At 49.4% G+C, this 23304-nt stretch overlaps 1 protein-coding gene across 1 annotated transcript in view; it reads left to right on the top strand.

The window, feature by feature from the left end:
* The first annotated feature begins 570 nt into the window (after window positions 1-570).
* LOC107120099 (tumor necrosis factor receptor superfamily member 16-like) overlaps window positions 571-23304 on the top strand; it is a 73031-nt gene continuing 50297 nt past the window's right edge. Inside the window, exon 1 of the mRNA XM_015422741.1 lies at window positions 571-636. Within this exon, the coding sequence (XP_015278227.1) occupies window positions 571-636 (66 nt within the window). The remainder of the gene's footprint in view (window positions 637-23304) is intronic.

Below are 23304 nucleotides of genomic sequence, written 5' to 3'. Positions count from 1 at the left end.
CACTCCCATCCCCAGCGCGTCTTTCGCAAAAGCTTGAGCGGGGAGCTGCGAGGGATCCAAAGCGCCTCCGATCCCCTCCCGAGCGCCTCCGCCGCGCAAGCCCGCCCGCCCGTCGGGTTTTCCCGTTGGAAGGGCCAAAGGAGGACCGGGAGAGATCCGCCCCCCCTCCTCCCGCCTCTGGAAGCGGCACATCTGGATCTTCTTTCCGACCGCGGCGCAGATGCCGGAGCCCGCCCCGGATGCCGCTTTGCGGAGCGCCCGGCGCTAGAGCGAGCGAGCGAGAGAGACAGACCCGGGCGGAGAAGAAGCCTCCCGCTTGCGAACCGACCCAGGAGCCACGCTTCCATCCGGAGCCTCGGAGGCGGCTGGCAGACTTTGGCTCGCCTTGGAAAGGCTGCATTGCGCGGGCTGCATTGAGCTGCAACCGCTCGGAAGAGGAGGCAGCGCGTCGGGGCCCGGAGAGCGGCGAGGTTCCCCGGCGTGTCGTGCCTGGCCGGCCCGGAGGAGAGGCGAGAGAGAGCGAGCGAAAGGGAGATGAAGGGGGCCGGACGCCGCGCCGCTGAAACTGACATGAAACTGACCCGCTCTCTCTCCGGGGGCCTCTTCCTCTGCCTGCTGCAACTCTGGGCGGCGGAGGTGAGTCTCTGTCCGCCTCTGATTCCGTTTGTTCGGTTTCTGGATTGGGGGACCGGGAAGGCTTGGGAAAGGGGGGTGGGGGGTGAGAGCCATGGCTGCGATGGCGGCGGCGTCGCGCTCTCTAACGCCCGTGGATTTGAATGGAGCCAGCGAGCCCGCGCCTCGCCCCTTTTTGGCGAGGAACCGGGGGGAGGCCGGTGGGGCCCGAGCCCTGGGGCGTTCTTGCTCCGAAGGAAGGAGTCTGACGGGAGTGACTCTGACTTGTAAAAGTGGATCCGGGTGGATCAGAGTTAGAGTCCGGGGGCGCCAACGCTCCCTCTGAGCTGTGGAGTCTTGCCAGCAAAAATCCTACTTTGTGAGCTCCTGGCGTTAACGATTGGGCTGCTGCATAAATCGGCTTGCTCCGGAGCCCTCCTTCCTGAGCTGAGACAAAAATGTGTGAGCTGGAGGCTAAGCACTGTGAGCTGGCTCACACTGACTCGGCTTAGAGGGAACACGTGAGTTCCCTTTAAGCCCAACCAAGTTTTCTTCAAGTGGCCCCTTTAAGACCAACCAAGTTTTATCCCAGGTGTGAGCTTTGGTGGGCATGCACACTTCGTCAGACGGTGAAACGGAATTACAGATCACAGTGGTATATTTGGGGGTGGCTTGTTAAAGTAGCAGGCAAAATTAGTGAAGATTTTTTTTAAAGAAACAGATCAAAAGAATGACACGCTCGTTTCTGGTTATCATCTGTTTGGGTTCAATTGGGGGGGGACAGAGCTGGAGGCTAAGCACTGTGAGCTGGCTCACACTGACTCGGCTTAGAGGGAACACGTGAGTTCCCTTTAAGCCCAACCAAGTTTTCTTCAAGTGGCCCCTTTAAGACCAACCAAGTTTTATCCCAGGTGTGACCTTTGGTGGGCATGCACACTTCGTCAGTGAAATGGAATTACAGATCTACAGTAGTATATTTGGGGGTGGCTTGTTGTAGCAGGCAAAATTAGTAATTTTTTTTTTAAGAAACAGATCAAAAGAATGACAAGCTCGTTTCTGGTTATCATCTGTTTGGGTTCAATTGGGGGGGAAACAACATAGGTAATTCAGGTGGGTGGGTCTGAAGCGGCAGGTCACAGTTTGAGTCTAGTGGGACTCCTTTAAGACAAAAAAAAGTTTTATTCAGGGTGTCAGCTTTTGTGTGCACGCATTCTGTATGGCTATATTTGGTGCCTTCCATGGAGGTAGATCCAGACGGGTCGCCCTGTTCGTCTGTCTGTAGCCACAGAAAAGAGCGAGAGTCCAGGAGCCCCTAAAAGACTAACAACATTTGGGGCAGGGGAGGCCCTTTCATGAGTCACTGTATCTGAAGAAGTGAGCAGTGGCCACAGTTTTCCCAAGTCTTTAAGGTGCTGAAGATCAACAGAATACCCAGAAACAGTGTTGCCTCTAAGCTGAGTTAGTGTGAGCTAGCTCACATTTTTTTCGCCTCCGGCTCACACATTTTTGTCTTTGCTCAGGAAGGAGGGCTCCGGAGCAAACTAATTTATGCAGTAGCCAAATCGCCTGCTCTCAACTTGAATGCCAGCAGCTCACAAAGTAGCATTTTTGCTCACAAGACTTCACAGCTTAGAGGGGGCATTGCCCAGAAATAAACTTTGTTGGTCTCCAGGGTGCCACTGGACTCAAACTTTGTTGGCTTGTAGAAGTGCTTCCTTCAGGCAGTGTTTGTTGTCCTGTGATTTGAATCTTGGACAGGAGTTTTGACTGGAATCAGGGGCCTTTTCCAGAGACACGGAGAGCTTTGCAAGATTTGCAGTGGCGGAGGACTTGAACCCGAGTCAGAGCTCCAGCCCGGAACCTATTTGGAGTTCCAGAGTTTAGTCTTTTGACTTAGTCATCCTGCTATTTATAGTCCACCTTTCTCGCTGGGTGATACAGAGGGAGTCAAGGCAATCGACAGGACAAGATATTTATTAAATAACACAACAGGATTAGAGTTGAAAGAATCTGGAACCCACCAGAAATTTAGAACCAGAACTGAAGCAAAGCCCCAGTATTGACATGACACATTCAATGGTGCAAAGATTCCACATTAGGACCCTATGTTCAGTAAAGGTAAAGGTTTCCCTTGCTCGAAAGCTAGTCGAGTCCGACTGTAGGGTTGCGGTGCTCATCTCCGTTTCAAAGCCGAAGAGCCAGCGCTGTCTGAAGACGTTTCCGTGGTCATGTGGCCGGCATGACTAAACACAAGGCGCATGGAACGCTGTTAGCTTCCCACTGAAGTGGTACCTATTTATCTACTTGCAATTTCTTGCTTTCGAACGGCTAGGTTGGCAGGAGCTGGAACTAGAGACGGGAGCTCATTCCATCATGCGGCACCCGGGTCTCAAACTGCTGAACTACCGACCTTCCACAGCCTGCAGTTCAGTGTCTTAACCACTTGAGCCACCGCAGCTCCTTATGTTCAGTACACGGTAGTATAGACTAGAGCTTAGTCTTGGGTGGGTGAAGTAGTGAGAAAAGTGTCAGAGTGCCTCTGAGCATATACAGAGCGCATAGCCATAATTACAAGCAAGTTCCTTGGGGTAAGAGTCCGGCTTTCCGGCAATGTTGTGTGCCAGCACTTATGCAGGTAGAATTCAAACAGTGGTTAAGGGAACCAAACAGTACTTTCTGCATGTAAGGAATGGAGCTGAGTTCAAATCCTGCCTGTGTGTGTCCACACAGTGTGTACTGCGCTTCAGCTTTCAAGTTAGGCTAATAGCAACCTAACTCAACTCCTGTGTCGACCTGTTTACAGTTCTCATGCTTCTGAAAGGTCCTGGATGGTTGTGACCTTGTAGAGAGGGTAGTTAGAGTAAGATAAAATGATAACAGAGAGTCCAACAGGATTGCTGATCTGGTCCACCGATTTGTTGTTGTTCAGTCGCACAGTGGAGTCCGACTCTTCCCAACCCCATGGACCAGATCACGGCAGGCCCTCCTGTTTTCCGCCGTCCTCTGAAGTTGGCTCAATTTCATGTCCATTGCATCTATGACACTGTCTAACCATCTCATCCTTTGCCGTCCCTGTCTTCTTTGACCTTCAATCTTTCCCAGCATCAGGGTTTTCTCCAGGGAGTGCTCCCTTCTTATTTGGTGGCCAAAGTATTTGAGCTTCAGTTTCATTATCTGGCCTTCCAGGGAACAGTCAGGGTTGATTTCTTTTAGGACTGACTGATTTGATCTTCTTGCAGTCCAAGGGACTCTCAAGAGTCTTCTCCAGCACCATAGTTCAAAAGAATCTATTCTTCGGCGCTCGGCCTTCCTTCCGATAGAGAATATTTTATTGATACTATAATAATCGATACTATAATACTATAATAATTTATTGGTTGATATAATATGTTATTGATATGATAATAATATTTTTATGATGATGATGATGTTGTTGTGAGGATAAAATAGAGACCATTTATGCGGTTTCAGCCTGCTTGGAAGATAATGGGGGGAATGAAAATATTATTGATATCATAGATGAATAATATTCATAATATTATATGGATATTCATATAATATATGAATACTGTTTTCACACACACACACACCCCATTATCTTCCAAGCAGGTTGAAACCGCATGCACGGTTTGTCTCTATTTTATCCTCACAACAGTCCTGCAAGGTAGGCAGGTAAGAGCAGTTCCTTGGCCTGAGACTGCCCAGCTTCAGGAGGGAGTGGACATTTTAACCCCACTGGCTTTCGAAACCTTAGGGCGCACAAAGGCAAGAGCTTCTCCCAGATTAGAGTCTGCACATTTAACCACTACACCAAACTATTCATATAATATATGAATACTGTTTTAACACACACACACACACCATTATCTTCCAAGCAGGTTGAAACCGCATGCACGGTTTATCTCTATTTTATCCTCACAACAGTCCTGCAAGGTAGGCAGGTAAGAGCAGTTCCTTGGCCTGAGACTGCCCAGCTTCAGGAGGGAGTGGACATTTTAACCCCGCTGGCTTTCGAAACCTTAGGGCGCACAAAGGCAAGAGCTCTTAATGCGAAATATGCTTACCCTCTACATTAGAACAAAGTTGGAGTTCAGTGGCACCTTTAAGACCAACAAAGTTGAATTCTGGGTATACGTTTGTCTGTGCATGCATGCATCTGAAGAAGTGGGCATGCACACACAAGCTTGTGCCCAGAATTCAACTTAATTGGTCTTAAAGATGCCACCAGACTCAAAACTTTGTTCTACTGAACACGGCGACCCACCTGAATTAGCCAGTTAGGTTTATAGTCCAGGGAGTTAGTTTCAGAGGGAAGCCATCTTGGTCTGCAGAAAAAGAGCTGGATTTGAATCCAGTAGCGCCTGGGGTATGGTATGAACTTTCAAGAATCGGAGCTCACTTGGTCAGATATGGGTAGGAACAGAGACCTCTGAGTCAGGGTGGATAACGGATGATCCCCCCCCCCCCGCTGCACACAAACGTCTTTCTTTTTTTCTTGGCGAGTGCTCTTGGGCAAAGAAAGGGGGTGAGTCACTCCAGATCCATCAGGACAAAACCCAGAGCAAGGACATTCCCTCTGTGGCGGAGCAGTTGTTTATAGCACCGCATGCTTCTTTTCGGAGTAATGCCCCCGAAGATCTGGAAAATCTAAATTTAATTTTTTAAAATGTGACATTGAGGAGCTAAGAGGAGGGGGGAGTAAAGCAGAAGGAGTGTGTGTGTGTGTGCATCTGTGTAAGTGCCCTCAGATCCCTGCCAACCAGTGTTCCCTCTAAGCTGAATTAGTGTGAGCTAGCTCACAGTTTTTTTTAGCCTCCAGCGCAAACATTTTCGTCTAAGCTCAGGAAGGATGGCTCCAGAGCAAACTAATTTATGCAGCCATGAAATCGCTCGCTCACAACTTTCATGCCAGGAGCTCACAAAGTAGAATTTTTTGCTCACAGGGTTCCCTCTGAGCTGAGTTAGTGTGAGCTAGCTCACACTTTTTTAGCTTCCAGCACACACATTTTTGTCTTCACTCAGGAAGGCCGGCTCCAAAGCAAACTAATTTATGCAGCAGCCACATCGCTCACTCACAACCTTAATGCCAAGTAGCTCACAAAGTAGCATTTTTGCTCGCAAGACTACACAGCTTAGGGGGAGCATTGCTTCCAACTTATAGAACCCTCTGAATTAATGTTCCCCAAAGCGTCTTCTTGTTAACTGCCTTCCTCAGGTCCTGCAAACTGTCATTCCATCCAATGCGTCCTCTAACCTGTGGAGTCTTGTGAGCAAAAATTTTATGCTGTGAGCTACTGGCATTGAAGTTGTGAGCAAGCAATTCGGCTGCTGCACAAATGAGTTTGCTCTGGAGCCCTCCTTCCTGAGCCAAGACAAAAATGTGTGAGCTGGAGGCTAAAAAACTGTGAGCTAGCTCACACTAACTCAGCTTAGAGGGAACACTGATTCCTGTTGGGTCATCTTCCTCTCTAACCCGCTGCCTTCCACTTTGCCTAGCATTATTATCTCTTCCAGGTCCTCTTGTCTTCTCATAATGTGACCAAAGTACGATAGCCTCAGTTTGATCATTTTAGTTTATAGGGAGAGTTCAGGCTTGATTCGATCTGGAGCCCACTGGCTGGTCTTTTGCACAGTCTGCAGTCTCTGTAAAACTCCCCTCCGACACCACCTTTCAAAGGAATCAACTTCCTCCTTGTCTGCTTTCTCCATTGTCCAACTTTCACACCCATGCGTAGTACCGGGGAATTGTTGTTGCTCAGTCGCACATCACGCCAGGCCCTCCTGTCTTCTGCCAACCTCCAGAGTTTGCTCAATTTCATGTCCGTTGCATCGATAACACTGCACGATAACACGGGGAATACCACAGCATAAATGAATTCTATCTTGGTCACCAGCAGGGGTCATTTTGTAGAAAAAGAGGTGCAGGAGCTCATTAGCATAACTTATTAGCATAACTTATTTGCATATGCCACACCCCCTGGCATCACCAGACGTGTGTCAGAAGGCAACACCCACCGCTCAGGCTCCACTGCACTGTTTTGGATTGCTACCTATGGGGGGGGGGACGTGCAGATCTGTCCTCGCAGAGGAGGGAGAGCTTGTACCTGAATAAAACTTGGTCTGAAATGTGCCACTGGACTGTTTTGGATTGCTAGCTATGGGGGGGGGGGACACGCAGATAGGCGATCTGCCCTCACAGAGGAGGGGGGGCTTGTACCTGAAGGCGGGCCGGGGCTCTGCAACTTTCCTGGCTGCTCCTGATGGCACCTGGTATTTCTGGCCACTGTGTGACACAGAGGGTTGGACTGGATGGTCCATTGGCCTGATCCAACATTGGCTTCTCTATGTTCTTATGGATAAACATATGGAGCAGAGGTCCATCAGTGGCTCTTAGCCACAAGGTATAGATAGGAACTCTCAGTCTGGGGCTAGTGATGCTCTGTATTCTTGGTGCTTGGGGGGGCAACAGTGGGGGGGCTTCTAAGTGTCCTGGCCCCACTGCTGGACCTCCTGAGGGCCCCTGGTATTTTGGCCACTGTGTGACACAGAGTGTTGGATTGGATGGGCCACTGGCCTGGTCCATCATTGGCTTCTCTTATGTTCTTATGTCTGTGGCCTTACAATGACTTGGAAGGTAGTTTCAGGAGGGGCAGCCATGTCAGTCTGAAGTAGAAGAGCCAGATTCGAATTCAGACGCACCTTAGAAATCCAACAAGATTTTCTGGGGTATAAACCTCCGAGAGTCGAAGAGCCCCCTTCCTCAGATACAAGTGGGAATGGCGATCCCCGAGTCCTTATACTCCAGTCAGAAGGTGGGAGGGTTGTTTTAAAGAATGCTTGCAAAGGTACAAGGCATATCGTAATCAGCTTGAAGAGAAAAGTGGAGGGCATGATTGCTCTCTTGAAGTCTTTGACGGGCTGTCACTTGGAGGAGGGCAGGGAGGTGTTCCTGTTGACCGTGGAGGAGAGGACTCGCAAGAATGGATTTAAATTAAGAGCTGGGATCCATTAGAAGCTCAGCAGCATATTTGAGCCTGAATACTTACGGAGCTGCGGTGGCTCAAGTGGTTAAGATGCTGAACTGCAGGCTGTGGAAGGTCGGTAGTTCGGCAGTTCGAGACCCGAGTGTGCCACATGACGGAGTGAGCTCCCATCTCTAGTTCCAGCTCCTGCCAACCTAGCAGTTCGAAAGCAAGAAATTGCAAGCAGATCAATAGGGACCACTTTGGTGGGAAGGTCACAGCGTTCCGTGCCCCTTGGTGTTTAGTCATGGCGGCCACATGACCACGGAAACGTCTTCGGACAGCGCTGGCTCTTCGGGTTGGAAACGGAGATGAGCACCGCAACCCTAGAGTCAGATTTGACTGGCTTTCGAGCAAGGGAAGCTTTACCTTTTTACTTACGGAGATCAGCGTCCTATCTGAATGTATTATCTTTCATGAGTTTTTGTAAACCACTTTATGAGCAAGAGAGTTTTTTCACTACTCTAACATTTCCTGAGGAAGATCCAGTTTTGAAACGTCGTTATATAATCCAGAGACAACATTGGTGATATATTTTTACACTAGCATTTTCTTATGATTTGAAGGAATTTATTGTGTTGGAGTGCTTGTTGACCATAATATATGGAAAGCATTTTCTTTGCAAGTCTTGTCGGCTGCTTGATCTGTGGGTCAGACGCTCACAGCTGTTTTCTTTACATTTGTTCTCTGGATCTTAGGGAAGACCTTTTGACAGTACAAGTTGTGCATCAGCGGAATCAGCTGCCTCCGGAGGTGGTGAGCTCCCCCTCCCTGGCTGTCTTTAAGCAGTGGCTGGACGGATGCTTGTCAGGGATGCTCTAGGCCAGTGGTGGCGAACCGACGGCACGGGTGCCAGAGGTGGCACTCAGAGCCCTCTCTGTGGGCACACGTGCCATCGCCCCAGCCAGGCCCAGACCATCATTAAAGTGTCGAATTCTCTGCCAAATAATTTTAAGTCAATGAAAGCATTTGGGATTGCTTTCCTTACTTTGTTTGGATCATCTTAAGTTAATGTGTGAGTTTTTTCTAAAGTAAAACCTCCGTATTCAGGTTCAATTGCCGTGTTGGCACTTTGCGATAAATACGTGGGTTTTGGGTCGCAGTTTGGGCACTCAGTCTCTAAAAGGTTCGCCGTCACTGCTCTAGGCTGAGCGGGGGGGTTGGACTAGATGGCCTCTATGGTCAAATCCAACTCTATGATTCTATGATGGGAGCAGAGGGGATATGCTTGAAGTAACTTACTTCCCGGTGGCTTTTTTTGCCATCAACTCACGTCTGATTTATGACGACTTCATAGGGGGTTTTTCCCCCCTCTCCAAGTCAAGAGATATTCAGAGGTGGGTTGCCATTGTCTGCCTGTGTCATGACCCCGGTATTCCTTGGGTGTCTCCCATCCAAACACCAGCCAGGTTAGCTTCCAAGACCTGCTGAGATCAGGCTAAACGGGGCTGTCCAGGTCAGGGTTACTTCCAGTTACTTGGAAGTAAATCCCTGTTGAGACCCAGTGTGGTGTCGTGATTAAGAGCGGCAGACTCTAATCTGGGAGAACTGGGTCTGATGCTCCAGTCCTCCACATGCAGCCAGCTGGTGTGACCCTGGGTCAGTCACAAGTTCTCTCAGCGCTGTTCTCTCAAGGGCAGTCCTCGAAGGAGCCCCACCTACCTCACAGGGTGTCCGTTGTGGGGAGAGGAAAGGGAAAGGAGATTGTGTCAGGTAGTGAAGGGCGGGGTATAAATCAAATCTCCTCCTCCTCCTCCTCCTCCTTCTCCTCCTCCTCCTCCTCCTCCTCTTCTTCTTCATTCCAGCATAAACCCTCTTGGACTAGAGCTACACTTCTCCATTGCAGCAAAGAAACAGGCTGTCCTCCATGAAAACAAAGGCTGAAATAAAACAATGTTTGTCTCTAAAGTGCCGCAAGACTCCTGTTGTTTTGGACAGCCAGACAGCTAGCAGCCCTCTGGAAACTCAAAAGCAGATCACTCTACAGAAGCCATGATACATATAAAGTTCTGGTTGATCACAAACTAGCCATTAACAGTGGCATTGTGTCCAGATCAAGGGAGGTGGTCGTTCCGCTCTCTTCTGCTATGGTCAGGCCTCACCTGGAGTCCTGTGTCCAGTTTTGGGCTCCACATTTTAGGAAGGATGTTGACAAGCTCGAGCGTGTCCAGAAGAGGGCAACCAGGATGGTGAGAGGGCTGGAATCCAAGTCTTATGAAGAAAGGCTGAAAGAGTTGGGTCTGTTTAGCCAGGGAGAGAGAAGGCTTAGAGGGGACACGATTGCAGTCTTCAAGTATCTGAAGGGCTGTCATGTAGAAGACGGAGCAGATCTATTCTCTCTTGCTTTGGATTGCAGGACTAGATCTAATGGGTGGAAACTACACGGGATCTGTTACCGGCTAAATATCAGGAGAAACTTCCTAAACTCTAAGAGTGGTTGAGCAGTGGAACAGTCTGCCTCGGGAGGGGGTGGAGGCTCCTTCGCTGGACGTTTTGAAGCGGAGGCTGGACGACCATCTTTTGGGTATGTTGTAGGGCTCTCTTTCGGCTGTGCTCCTGCAGAGTGCAGGGGGTTGGACTAGATGACCTGCAAGGTCCCTTCCAACTCTGAACATTCTCTGATTCTATGAAAGTCACAGCTAGCAACAGAGCAAGAAGAAGAAGAAGAAGAAGAAGAAGAGATTGGATTTATACCCCACCCTTCACTTGGAGTCTCAGAGCGGCTTACAAACTCCTTTCCCTTCCCCTCCCCACAACAGACACCCTGTGAGGCAGGTGGGGCTGAGAGAGCTCTGACACAAACGGCTCTTTTTCAAGGACAGCTGTGCCAGACAGAGCTTGTGACTGACCCAAGGTCACACCAGCAGGTGCAAGTGGAGGAGTGGGGAATCAAACCCGGTTCTCCCAGATTAGAGTCCGCGCACTTAACCACTACACCAAACCCAAAACCAATTCAGGTGCCTTTTCCCGTCCATTGACTTGTCTTTAGGAAGCCAAGAGATTGTTTTGCATTCTTGTTACAGCGGTAAACGGAACAGGAATAGCTTAAGCAGGGATAGACCCTCTTCAGCCCTTTGACCTCAGTGGACTTAGAAAGGTGTACTCTGTTTAGGACAGATTCAGGTCTGAAGCAGCAGAAGACAGTTTGTGTCCAGTGGCATCTTTGAGACCAACAAAGTTTAATTCTGGGTATAAGCGTTGGTGTGCTTGCACACACTTCTTCCGGTACACTGAAACAAGACTTCCTAGTCTACTCCCTTCCTTAAGCCCAGACCCCGAACATCTTGTTGCTCTACAAGGTCGTCCTGGGCTTGAATCGAGCTGTTCTACCGCCAACCGATCCCGGCTGCCCTCCGAAACGATCTGTTTAGGACCGGCTTGTTAGAAGAAGCAGATGTCTTAGAGTCTTGTGAGCAAAAATGCTACTTGGTGAGCTACTGGCATTGAAGTTGTGAGCAAACAAATTGGCTCCTGCATCAATTAGTTTGCTCCGGAGCCCTCCTTCCTGAGCGAAGACAAAAATGTCAGCCAGATAATGAAACCGAAGCTCAAATACTTTGGCCACCCAATGAGAAGGGAGCACTCACTGGAGAAGACCCTGATGCTGGGAAGGATTGAAGGTCAAAGAAGACGGGGACGGCAAAGGATGAGATGGTCAGACAGTGTCATAGATGTTGAGCAAACTTCAGAGGACGGCGGAAGACCGGAAGGCCTGGCGTGATCTGGTCCATGGGGTTGTGAAGAGTCGGACTCGACTAACAACAACAAAATATTTGAGCTTCAGCCAGTCTCTGGCCTTCCAGGGAACAGTCAGGGTTGATTCCTTTTAAGATTGACTGATTTGATCTCCTTGCAGTTCAAGGGACTCTCAAGAGTCTTCTCCAGCACCATAACTCAAATGCATCTATTCTTCGGCGCTCGGCCAAAGTAGTAGTCCCCATTTAAAAAATGAGTAGTCCCCATTTTTAAAAAATCCAGCATCATCTTCTAGACTTGGGCTCTTGGAAGCTGACCACACATAACATCTTGCCCAACCAGTGTGAAGTTCTCCTGTCGTGCACAACTCCCATTCATTTCCACAGGGCATGTGCAGGAGCGCTTCCCGCTGGATTGGCCTGTGCAAGCAGAACATTTAACAGAGCATTGTGAAATGTGCCTGGAAGGGGGCGTGGACATTGCCTCCCTCAGATTTCCAAATCCAGATTTTTCTCAAGGATGTCTGCCTTGTAATTATACCGTAATTTGAACACAGGACCGCACAGATCCACAGCTTATCACCTTCAGCCTTTCCCGGCATTTGTAGACATCTGTCACATGGACCACCAGCGAATAAGTTTTGCCTGCCCTGCTAGCTTCTTCTCCAGGCCGTCTTAATCCTAGGGGGATACAAAAATACTCTTGTCGACAAATGTTTTATCTCTGCGTGGATATTATGCTATGCAGCCGGGATCACTTCATGCCTAGAGACACAGGTTTCAGTATCCTTCAAGAGCACACTTCATTCCCGTCCTTCCTCTCAGGAGTTGAGAATGGTGTACCCGCAGTTCTCCTCTTCCTACATTTTATCTTCACAATAACCCTGTGAGGTAGCTTAAGTTAAGAATGACCAGCCCAAGATCGGTTTCACGGCTGAGCAAGGATTTGAACCCGGCTGTCTCCTGTCCAGAACTCTAATGAGGGCTACCAACCTCCCAGTGGGGCCTAGAAACATCCCAGAATTACAGAATTACAGGCTACACAAATCAATTCCCCTGGTGAAAGTGGATACTTTAGAGGGTGGAGTCTATGGCACTACTTGGAGGATCATAGAATTGTAGAATCATAGAGTTGGAAGGGACCTCCAGGGACATCTACACCAGTTTGGTGTAGTGGTGAGGAGTGCGGACTCTAATCTGGGAGAACTGGGGTTGATTCCTCACTCCTCCACACGCAGCTGCCAGTGTGACCTTGGGTCAGTTACAAGTTCTCTCAGACCTGTTCTCTCAAGGGCAGTCCTCGAAAGAACTCTCTCGGCCCCACCTACCTCACAGGCAATGTTCCCTCTAAGCTGTGGAGTCTTGTGAGCAGGAATTCTACTTGGTGAACTGCTGGCACTAAAGCTGTGAGTGAGCGATTTGGCTGCTGCATCAATCAGTTTGCTCTGGAGCCGTCCTTCCTGAGCCAAGACAAAATGTGTGCGAGCCGGAGGCTAAACAACTGTGAGCTAGCTCACACTAGCTCAGCTTAGAGGGAACACTGCTCACAGGGTGTCTGTTGTGGGGAGGGGAAGAGAAAGGAGATTGTAAGCCGCTCTGAGACTCCTTCGGGTAGTGAAGGGCGGGGTATATATTCAAACTTCTCTTCCTCCTCCTTCTTCTCCTTCTCCTCCTCCTCCTGTTCTTCTCCTCCTCCTTCTCCTCCTCTCCTCCTCCTGTTCTTCTTTTCCTCCTCCTCCTCCTCCTTCTCCAACCCCCTGCACAATGTATTCTGTGGCTTTTTTTTTTTAACATCCTGCTGAGGCCATTTTTTTCAAGCGTTGCTGGTGTGCGCATAGGCGGAGGTCCATCACCACGTTATTAAAAACAATGTTTAAACAGTGCCTAGTTTTAGCCTTTAGACGAGTTCGGGATCTCACAGAGGCCATTTTTGGGGTAAACGTTTAAAGGAAAGAGCCCAGGGGGCGGGCACACGCAACAAACCCCACCCCCCGCTCCCAGCAGCCGTCAGTCAGAGCAAGAAGCAGCCAGGTTAGTTGCAGAGCTCCCCCGGCCCAAAACAGTCCAGTGGCACCTTTCAGACCAAGTTTTATTCAGGTACAAGCTCTCCCTCCTCTGCGAGGACAGATCTCCACGTTCCCCCCCACCAATCGCTAGCAATCCAAAACTGTCCAGTGGAGCCTGAGCGGTGGGTGTTGCCTTCTGGCACACTCCTGGTGATATCAGGGGGTGTGGCATATGCAAATAAGTTATGCTAATGAGCCCCCTGCACCTCTTTTTCTACGAAATGACCCCTGGTTAGTACCTTGAACTGAGACCAGTAATTGATACAGCCAATGGGATGATTGCAGAATGGGAGGGTCACGCCTGTTCCACCTAGCAGCCGGATTGGACCGATGGAGGTGTTCCCTTTAATCGCGTGGCAAGTCGCCCTCCATAGACGGACCTATCCTGAACCTGCATAACTCCCTTTTAAACCCATTCACACATACTGCCCTGAGTATCTTGGGGGAAGAGCGAGATGTATGTGAATAAGCCTGGCGTTCCTGGAGGCGCATGCAATGCACAACTATCCACACTCTTTTGTATGCTTGGAGAGCCGCTGCCGGGACTTCCTTCCTACTGCGTAACTGCCACTCTGGCATGAGATCTTCAAAAGAGATAGTTTTCCTTGGGAAAGTTCGCTTGGGAAGGCTCCGAGGCCCTGAAGCGGCTGCGAATTGCAAATTGTGGGATAGGGTAGGAGGCCGGAGAATTCACACACTGCTCATTTCTAGCCCTTAAGGTGTTGCCTCATGCATAATTACATCTACACGGTTCACCGTCCCGACGAGGCTGATTTATTTTATTACTGACTCGATTCATTGATACCCCGCCTTTCTGCCCAGTGGGGACCCAAAGCTGCGGACATTCTCCTCGATTTTATCCTCACAAAAGCCCTGTAAGGTAGGTTAGGCCCAAGGGCACCTGGCAAACTTCCATGGAAGGAGTGGGGATTCGGACCTGTCTCTTCCGGATCCTAGCCTGAGACTCTTAACCAGATCGGGTGAGAATCATTCTTAGATATTTTTTTTTATAAAGAAAGAGAAGGATGAGATAACTCCATGGTGCTTTGGCAGGGAGGGCGGGATATCGAACAAACAACCCAACAAATACATTTATTGATATTATTTTTATTATTTATTTGTTTGTTTTATTAAATTTCTACCCCGCCCTCCCGCCGAAGCGGCTCAGGGCGGCTTACAGACAATACAACACCAGCATACAATTTAAAACCAGCCAATTGTTGTTGTTGTTCAGTCGCACAGTCGAATCCGACTCTTTGCAACCCCATGGACCAGATCACGCCAGGCCCTCCTGTCTTCCGCCGTCCTCTGAAGTTGGCTCAACTTCATGTTCGTTGCATCGATGACACTGTCTAACCATCTCATCCTTTGCCGTCCCCGTCTTCTTTCCCAGCAAAAAAACCCCTCAGCAAATGCAAGATATAAAATACAATTCCATAAAATTCCAATAAATACAATTAAGCTGAATAAATACAGTGGCATCCTGTAATAAAGTACTAGTGTGACCCAATCGGTGCAGTCAGTTCTTATTGGAACACCTGGCGAAACAGCTCTGTTTTCATGGCTGTACGGAACTGCTGGAGGTCCCGTAGAGCTCTGATCTCATTGGGGGGCTTGTTCCACAGCGTTGGCGCCGTCAGGGAGAACGCCCTGGTCCTAGTTATCGCCAGCCTGGTATCCCTAGGCCCGGGGGGGGGTAGGCGGTGTTGTGTTCCAGACCGCAGTGCTCTCGGGGGAACATATGGGGAAAGGCGGTCCCTCAGGTAGGCAGGCCCCAGACCATTAAGGGCTTTAAAGGTCAAAACCAGCACCTTGAAGCGAATCCGGAACGCTATTGGAAGCCAGTGTAACGACTTCAGCACAGGCTGGATGTGCTCCCAACTGGGGAGGCCCATCAACAGCCTGGCTGCCGCGTTTTGCACCAGCTGCAGCTTCCGGAGTGGCCCCCAAGGGCAGCCCCATGTAGAGAGCATTACAGTAGTCTAGCCTCGAGGTGACCATAGCGTGGATCACTGACGCCAGATCATTGCGTTTGAGGAAGGGGACCAAGTGCCTAATCAACCTTCATCAGGGCCACATCATTAGAACAATTAAGCGAGTGAATAAAATGTGGAATTCGCTGCCGGAGGATGTAACCAGGGCCACAGGCACAGATGGCTTTAGAAGAGGATTAGACGGATTCTTGAAGGATGGCGTTTGAGGGAGCCTCCAGGGGCAGCCAGCATCTGAACATCAGTGCCAGGAGGCAAAATCAGGGGAAGGACTTGGCCTCTGTGCCTGCTTGTTGGCCCTCCAGAGGAACTGGTTGGCCACCGTGTGAGACGGGAGGCTGGACCAGATGGACCCTCCCTGGTCCGATCCAGCAGGGCTCTTTTGAGGTTCTTCTCAGGGGAAGGCCTCGGCCTCCCTGCCCTGTTGCTGGCCCTCCAGACTGGCTGCGCACTTTGTGAGACGAGATGCTGGACTGGATGGACCTTCCCTGGTCTGACCCAGCAGGGCTCTTCTGAGGTTCTTATCAGGGGAAGGCCTCGGCCTCTCTGCCCTGTTGCTGGCCCTCCAGAGGAACTGGCTGGCCACCATGTGAGATGGGAGGCTGGACTAGGTGGACCCTCCCTGGTCTGACCCAGCAGGGCTCTTCTGGTGTTCTTATCAGGGGAAGGCCTCGGCCTCCATGCCTGGTTGCTGGCCCTCCAGGGGAACTGGCTGGCCCCTGTGTGAGACAGGAGGCTGGACTAGATGGACCCTCCCTGGTCTGATCCAGGAGGGCTCCTCTGGTGTTCTTATCAGGGGAAGGCCTCGGCCTCTCTGCCCTGTTGCTGACCCTCCAGAGGAACTTGTTGGCTCCTGTGTGAGACGGGAGGCTGGACTAGAGGGACCTTCGCTGGTCTGACCCAGCGGGGCTCTTCTTGTATTCTTATCAGGGGAAGGCCTTGGCCTCCATGTCCTGTTGTTGGCCCTCCAGAGGAACTGGTTGGCCATTGTGTGAGACAGGATGCTGGACGAGATGGACCCTCCCTAGTCTGATCCGGCAGGGCTCTTCTGATGTTCTTCTCAGGGAAAGGCCTTGGCCTCTCTGCCCTGTTGCTGGCCCTCCAGAGGAACTGGCTGGCCCCTGTGTGGGAGGGGATGCTGGACTAGATGGACCCTCACTGGTCTGATCCAGCAGGGTTCTTCTTATGTTCAGAGCTTAAATACACATCCAAAAATATAAAAACCACAATAGTTATTAGCCATGATAGCTAAATGGAACCTCCATGTACTGAAGCAGTATGCCCCAGTATGCTGGATGCAGAGAAGAGACGACTGAGTAAGAACATTGCTTCCGTAGACATTTTCAGAGGCCACAAGAAACCACGGGGACAGACTTGGGTGTCGTCCAGCAGGGGGCATTTCTGCAGCTGCTCTGCTGCATTTCCAATTTGACAGGCACCCCTCCACCTCCTGCACATCTCTTTGTCCCACCCCATGCCTAACCAGGAAACAGGAAACTATGCAGAAGAATGCAATTATATGCAAATTTTGTGCACTGTATTTGGTCCAGAAATGTGATGTTTGGCACCTCTTTTGTTTTGTTAAGTGCAAAGTACAGACCGTCTAGCACTTCGAGCGCTGGACTCGGATAGAAAAAGTCAGGAAAAGGCAATATTAGATTCTTGAGTCACTGCAAAGCCTCCCTTGCAATTTCCCCCGTGTGGTCAGCCATCTTCCTCGACGGGTGTCTTGGATCTCTCCCTCCCGATAGCAGTTTGGACCTGAGAGTTCCAAGATTTTTCCGCACATCTTTTCTCTCTCTCTCTCTCTTTGGCAACAGTGCCTACTCCTGATGATTCTCAGCTGTGAATGAGACACACACACCCCCGGTGGATTTATACCCCCATCTTGTGTTGCTTCCAACACGGGGAGGAAGGGTTCGTTCGTTCTTCTCTCGGACCTGAAACCGCTGGGATAATTTAACGAGGAGGAGTGCCGTCTTTAAAAGTATCTGTGAACTTTCCGCTGGGGAGAGAGTGTGGCCTATTGGTGGGGTTGCCCGGTGAGGCTGACAAGCAGGTGGGGAACTTACCAGGCACCTCCTGGAGAGGGAACTCCAAAGCGAGTTCCGAGTGAGCTGCCATCGCATTTAAAGGGACCGCGTTCCTTTAAATGCTTTCCCTCCGTTGGAAATAATGGAGGACCGGGGCACCTTCTTTTGGGGCTCATAGAATTGGGGGCCCTGGTCCAATCTGTTTGAAACTGGGGAGGGGTGTTGAGGAGAGGCACCAGCAGCTATGCTGGAAATTTGGTGCCTCTATCTAAAAAAAAACACAGCCCCCCCCCCGAGCCCCAAATACCCATGGATTGATTCTCCATTATATCCTATAGGTCTCCATAGGGTATAATGGAGCACCCAGCAGCTATTTCTCCCCCGTCCCCATCCCCTGAAGCGGGGGAGAGGCTCCAAACTGGGGGATCCCCTGCCCCCCAACTGGGGATTGGCCACCCTGCCTAGTGGAAAGATCCTGGCCTGATCGTGCCTGAGTGGTCTCTTGGGTCCATATCCATCCTGTCCTTCCTACAAAGAGCTCAGGAGCGCTCAGGAGTGGATTGTGTGTCCCCCCTACTTCGTTTTCACAGCTCTGTGAGAGACGTTAGGCTGAGGGTGAGTGAATGGAGTCACCCAAGGAGTTTCAGGGCGGAATGTGGGTCTTAATCGCCAGTCCGGTTCCAACCACTACACTGCACCGTCTCTTTTCAATGCACGGCCTGCCTTTTGAAATAACCGAGTCTTCAGAGTGGGTAGAAGTTTCTCTTGCTCGAAAGCCAGTCAAATCCGACTCTAGGGATGTGGTGCTCACAGGAGTTGGTAGTTCCGCTCTATTCTGCTATGGTCAGGCCTCACCTGGAGTCCTGTGTCCAGTTCTGGGCACCACATTTTAGGAAGGATGCTGACAAGCTTGAGCATGTCCAGAAGAGGGCAACCAGGATTGTGAGGGGGTTGGAATCCAAGTTTTACGAGGAAAGGCTGAAAGAGTTGGGTCTGTTTAGCCTGGGAAAGAGAAGGCTTCAAGGCGACATGATTGCAGTCTTCAGGTATTTGAAGGGCTGTCATGTAGAAGATGGAGCAGATCTATTCTCTCTTGCTTCGCATTGCAAGACTAGATCGAATGGGTGGAAATTACAAGGGAGTCGTTACCGGCTAAATATCAAGAGAAACTTCCTGACTGTAAGAGTGGTTGAGCAGGGGAACGGACTGTCTCGGGAGGTGGGGGCGGCTGTTTTCAAGTGGAGGCTGGACGACCATCTTCTGGGTATGTTGTAGGTATGTAGGGCTATCTTTCAGCTATGCTCCTGCAGAGTGCAGGGGGTTGGACTAGATGACCTGCAAGGTCCCTTCCAACTCTAACATTCTATGATTCTATGCTCTCCGTTTCCAAGCCGAAGAGCCAGCGCTGTCCAAAGACATTTCCGTGGTCACGTGGCCGGCATGACTAAACACCAAGGCACACGGAACGCTGTTCCCTTCCCAACGAAGCGGTCCCTATTTATCTACTTGCAGTTTCTTGCTTTCGAACTGCTAGGTTGGCAGGAGCTGGGGCCAGAGACGGGAGCTCACTCCGTCATGCGGCACTCGGGTCTCGAACTGCCGGACTACGGACCTTCCGGTCTGCAGCTCAGCGTCTTAGCCTCTGAGCCGCCGCAGCCTCAGGGTGGGTGACCTCGGGCAAATCAGCTCTGACCCGGCCTCGGTTTTTCTCATCTGTAAAATGGGACTGCTGGAGACAGAGTATTCCTCCGTATAACAATTGTTGGGAGGCACAGGGGGTGGGAGGAGGCTGTTCTCAGTCCTGCTTTTGGGCTTCCTAGAGGCAGCTCCTTGGCCACTGTGAACAGAAGGCTGGACTTGATGGGCCTTTGGTCTGATCCAGCAGGGCCGGTTGGGGATGCCAGCCTCCAGGTGGGGCCTGGGGATCCCCTGGAATTACAGCTCATCTCCAGACTACAGAGATCAGTTCCCCTGGGGAAAATGGATGCTTTGGAGGGTAGGCACTATGGCATTGTACCCCTCTGAGGTCCCTTTCCTCCCTGGGCTCCATTTCCAAATCCCCAGAAGCTTCCCAACCGGGATCTGATAACCATACTGTGACGACCCCTTAACTGGGGAGGTCTGGTTTTACTTTAAAAGTGTTCTTTATATTTTATTCTACTGGGTATTCCGGCTGCCATCAGGAAATTTTAAAAGGATTTCCAAACCTTTATGCTTTCACTAGTTCTGGGTAGGTATGTCGAGGGTTTAAGGCGTTCGAGGTACTATGTGATCCTGGGAAGTATTTCTTTCAGAGTGGGTATATTTGAATAAAAGAGGATTTATTGAAGTAATTCACAAATAAAAGATTAACTCATTGTAACCAGGAAGGCTTAAATACTGAACACTTTTCTCTTTTACTGACAGGGATCTGGGCATGTAACTTTGTAACCCTTTTCCCTTCAGGCCATATACGGTTACTGTTTCTTTATACTTCAACTTTTCATAACACACAAGACTGTCTCTCCTTCAGACTTCAGAATGAACTTAACTTATCAACTGTCTTATTCAACTCTAAGACATAGAACTTAACAACCCACACAGGGAAGCTTCTCCTTCTCTCCTACATAGCTTAACTGCCCTTCCACTGACTTCCTCAACTGTCATCTCTAACTGACACTCTTGATAAACATTCAAATCCTCCACACAGCATCCATTCTAAAACCCCTCCCCCTCTCTGTCACTCACCAATCATATCACTTGCCTGATTCCAGCACTCTAGATTATCATCACAGCCATGCAAACCAAACTTTTAAAGCCACACACACACAGTTAAACATGAAATCATTACACAACCCTTCCTGCCCTCCCTCTCATGATCTGGCTAAGTTCACACAATCCACATTGCTGTCTGATGGCCGTCTAGCCTCTGTCGGAAAACCCCCAAAGAAGGAGAGCCCACCGCCTCCTGAGGAAGCCTGTTCCACCAAGGTGCTGCTCTAAGGGTCAGGAAGTTCTTCCTCATGTTTAGCTGAAACTCTTCTGATTGAATTTCAATCCGTTGGTTCTGATCCAACCTTCTGGGGCCACAGAAAACAACTCCGCACCATCCTCTCTAGGACAGCCCTTCAAGTACTTGAAGATGGTTATAATTTATTATTAATTCAATATTTATCTATTAATTCCATTTTTTTATCCCACCCTCCCTGCCGCAGGCAGACTCAGGGTGGTTTACAAAAAACATACCAAGTCACAGCTCGCAATCAAACAGAATGAAATGAAAATAAAGTGCTGGTGACAATAACAACCGGTGATGTCAGGGGGTGTGGCATATGCAAATAAGTTACGTTGATGAGTTATGCTAATGAGCTCCTGCACCTCTTTTTCTACGAAATGACCCCTGACCAGGAGATTTGGGGGGCGGAGTCTGAGGAGGGTGGAGCCGGGGGGAGGGGAGGGGCCTCCGTGGGTTGCGTTGCCATAGAAGTCCGCCTTCCAAAGCGGCCATTTTCTCCAGGGGAAATTACCCCTGTTGCCTGATGATCTATTGCGATAGTGGGAGATCTCTAGCCCCCCACCTGTTGGTCGGCAGGCCAAGACGACGCAATTCCTCCATCTTACGTCTCCCAGCTGGCCCAGGGAGAGAGATGCTCCCTGCCGCTCTCTGCGGGTTCCGATCTGGCTCCGATTAAACCTTGGCGAGAGCCTGTGCGCGGGAGAGAAGATGGCCGACGTAACCCCTGCGTTCATTCATTCAGTATTTCCAGGGAGTTTCATGTCAGGATTAATGCGGAACACATTTTTTTCCCCACCCGGTCTGGTATTAACATTTTTGCTTTGCCAACTCCTGCAATTATGCGGTCAGGCCGTATAAAAGCTGTCTTTATCCCCCCCTCCCCCCCCTCAAATACTTCCCGGGGAGGGTAATTAAGAGGGCATGGCTAAATATTTTCTATTCTTATTAGCTGTGACTTTGAGCTCAGGGGGATTTTTCTCTCTCTCTCAAAGGAATGGCAAAGGGGGGGAGAAAATGTTTAATGAATGGGGGGGGCTGCATTTCTCGATTTTACGCAAAAATGCTTGAGGCGGAGCATAGGTTGATGGGGGGGGGGCACGAGGCTTCCCAGAGCATCCAGCCAGAATCTTTGCCTGTATTCAGATCTGTGGCTACAAAGTAGGGTTGCCAAACTCCAGGTATGGCCTGGAGATCTCCTAGAATTGCACGCCGCCTCCAGACGTCAGAGACCAGTTCCCCAGGAGAAAAGAGACCAATCTGTGGAAATTACTACAAAGGACAAAAAAGCAAACATATATTAATTAGCTATTTCCCCCCCCCCCAGGTATACTAATACTATTTCTTGACCATCATGTACTAGATGGAGTTCTTAAAGTGACATAATATATTCTATATATCTAATAGCCAAGATGGCCCCTCTGTGTGGATATCTAAATGCGCACATTGGGGGCACGTACGGGGCAAAGAGATTTTCCTGCACACTTGGGGCACTCTCCAGGGGTGCAGAAAAATCTGAAAAGTTGAAAAAACTATATGGGGGATACGTAAATCCCCCCCCAAAAGTAAAAGAGTGTTCCCTGCGCATGCGCAGAGAATGCACTGGGAACTGCCTCGCCGCCGTTGGAGGGGGGGCGGGAGAAGGCTTAGCGGGCCAGCGACTGGGAGCTGTGGGAAATACCCCCCCCGCCACAAGTATCGCAGGTCCCGCTTCTTGTACGAACTAGTTCTCAAAATTCAACAGGTAAACCTCCCAAGTTCAACAAATATTTCGTGCAACCTCATATTTGGAATCCTTAATCTAAAATGACACATTCAATATGAATTGGGCCCCGCAGTTCAACAGGTAAGTCCCCAAGATTCACCAGAGTTCAACAGGTAAATTCCCAGAATTCGACAGGAGCTCGATTCAACTTTATTATGTATTGGATCATCAGCTCAGGTAACTTACCTGTTGAACCTGGAGATTTGGAGCCTGAGGGGGGGGGGTTGGGGAACAAACCTCGGGGTTCTTCCAAAGCCGCCATTTTCTCCAGGTGAACTGAGTTCCGTCCTCTGGAGACCAGTTATAATCCCAGGAAATCTTCAGCCACCACCTGGAGGTAGAAAAGAAGCAAAGAATACAGTTGCTTATTACTGGAAAAGTACTATTCGCCCATTAAGACAGCATTGGTATACAAAACTTTGGAATATGTTACATAATTGTCTAAAATTACAAAAAACATCAATGAGAAGCATACTTTTACATCCTCATCATCTTTTGTAACAATCTGGTTTCCTATTTTACAATACTTAGTTGAACAAAGTGAAATTCCGCAGGTAATAGATGCACTGCACCTCTGGTAAATATAATGAATGTAGCCAAGTTCTAAAAATATAGTTAATTACAAGTTGAATAAGCCATGTATGTATATTTCAATTGTAATGAAGCAGGTATGTATGTCAAAACCTTACCTTATATGTGTTTAAATGGTTATTATTAATAAAATGTTATTGGAGGGAGGGAAGAAAAGAGGCAAAGAACCGTGATGTATAATGCCAAAAAAGTCTCCAAGGACTAGAATTTTTTTCCCCCAATATTCAGTTTACTGGAAGCAATTCAAACACCATCAACACAACGGATCGTGCATATCATCTCGTTTCGTGTATAGCTTTGTCAAAGTGAGTGGCGTTGAAATACAATATTAATCCATTTGACAAACTCTCTAGTCGTATCTCATAGTGACACTCAAAACCATTAGTGTCACTATGAGATACTACTAGAGAGTTTGTCAAATGGATTAATATTGTATTTCAACACTAGTAAAAGGTAAAGGTTCCCTTGCTCGAAAGCCAGTCGATTCCGACTCTAGGGTTGCGGTGCTCATCTCCGTTTCCAAGCCGAAGAGCCAGC

The sequence above is a fragment of the Gekko japonicus genome, unplaced genomic scaffold, assembly GCF_001447785.1.
Source record: "Gekko japonicus isolate JY-2015 unplaced genomic scaffold, Gekko_japonicus_V1.1 scaffold2985, whole genome shotgun sequence".
Taxonomy (NCBI): Eukaryota; Metazoa; Chordata; class Lepidosauria; order Squamata; family Gekkonidae; genus Gekko; species Gekko japonicus.
Note: the sequence above shows the minus strand (reverse complement) of the source record. Positions and strands in the feature narration are given on the sequence as shown.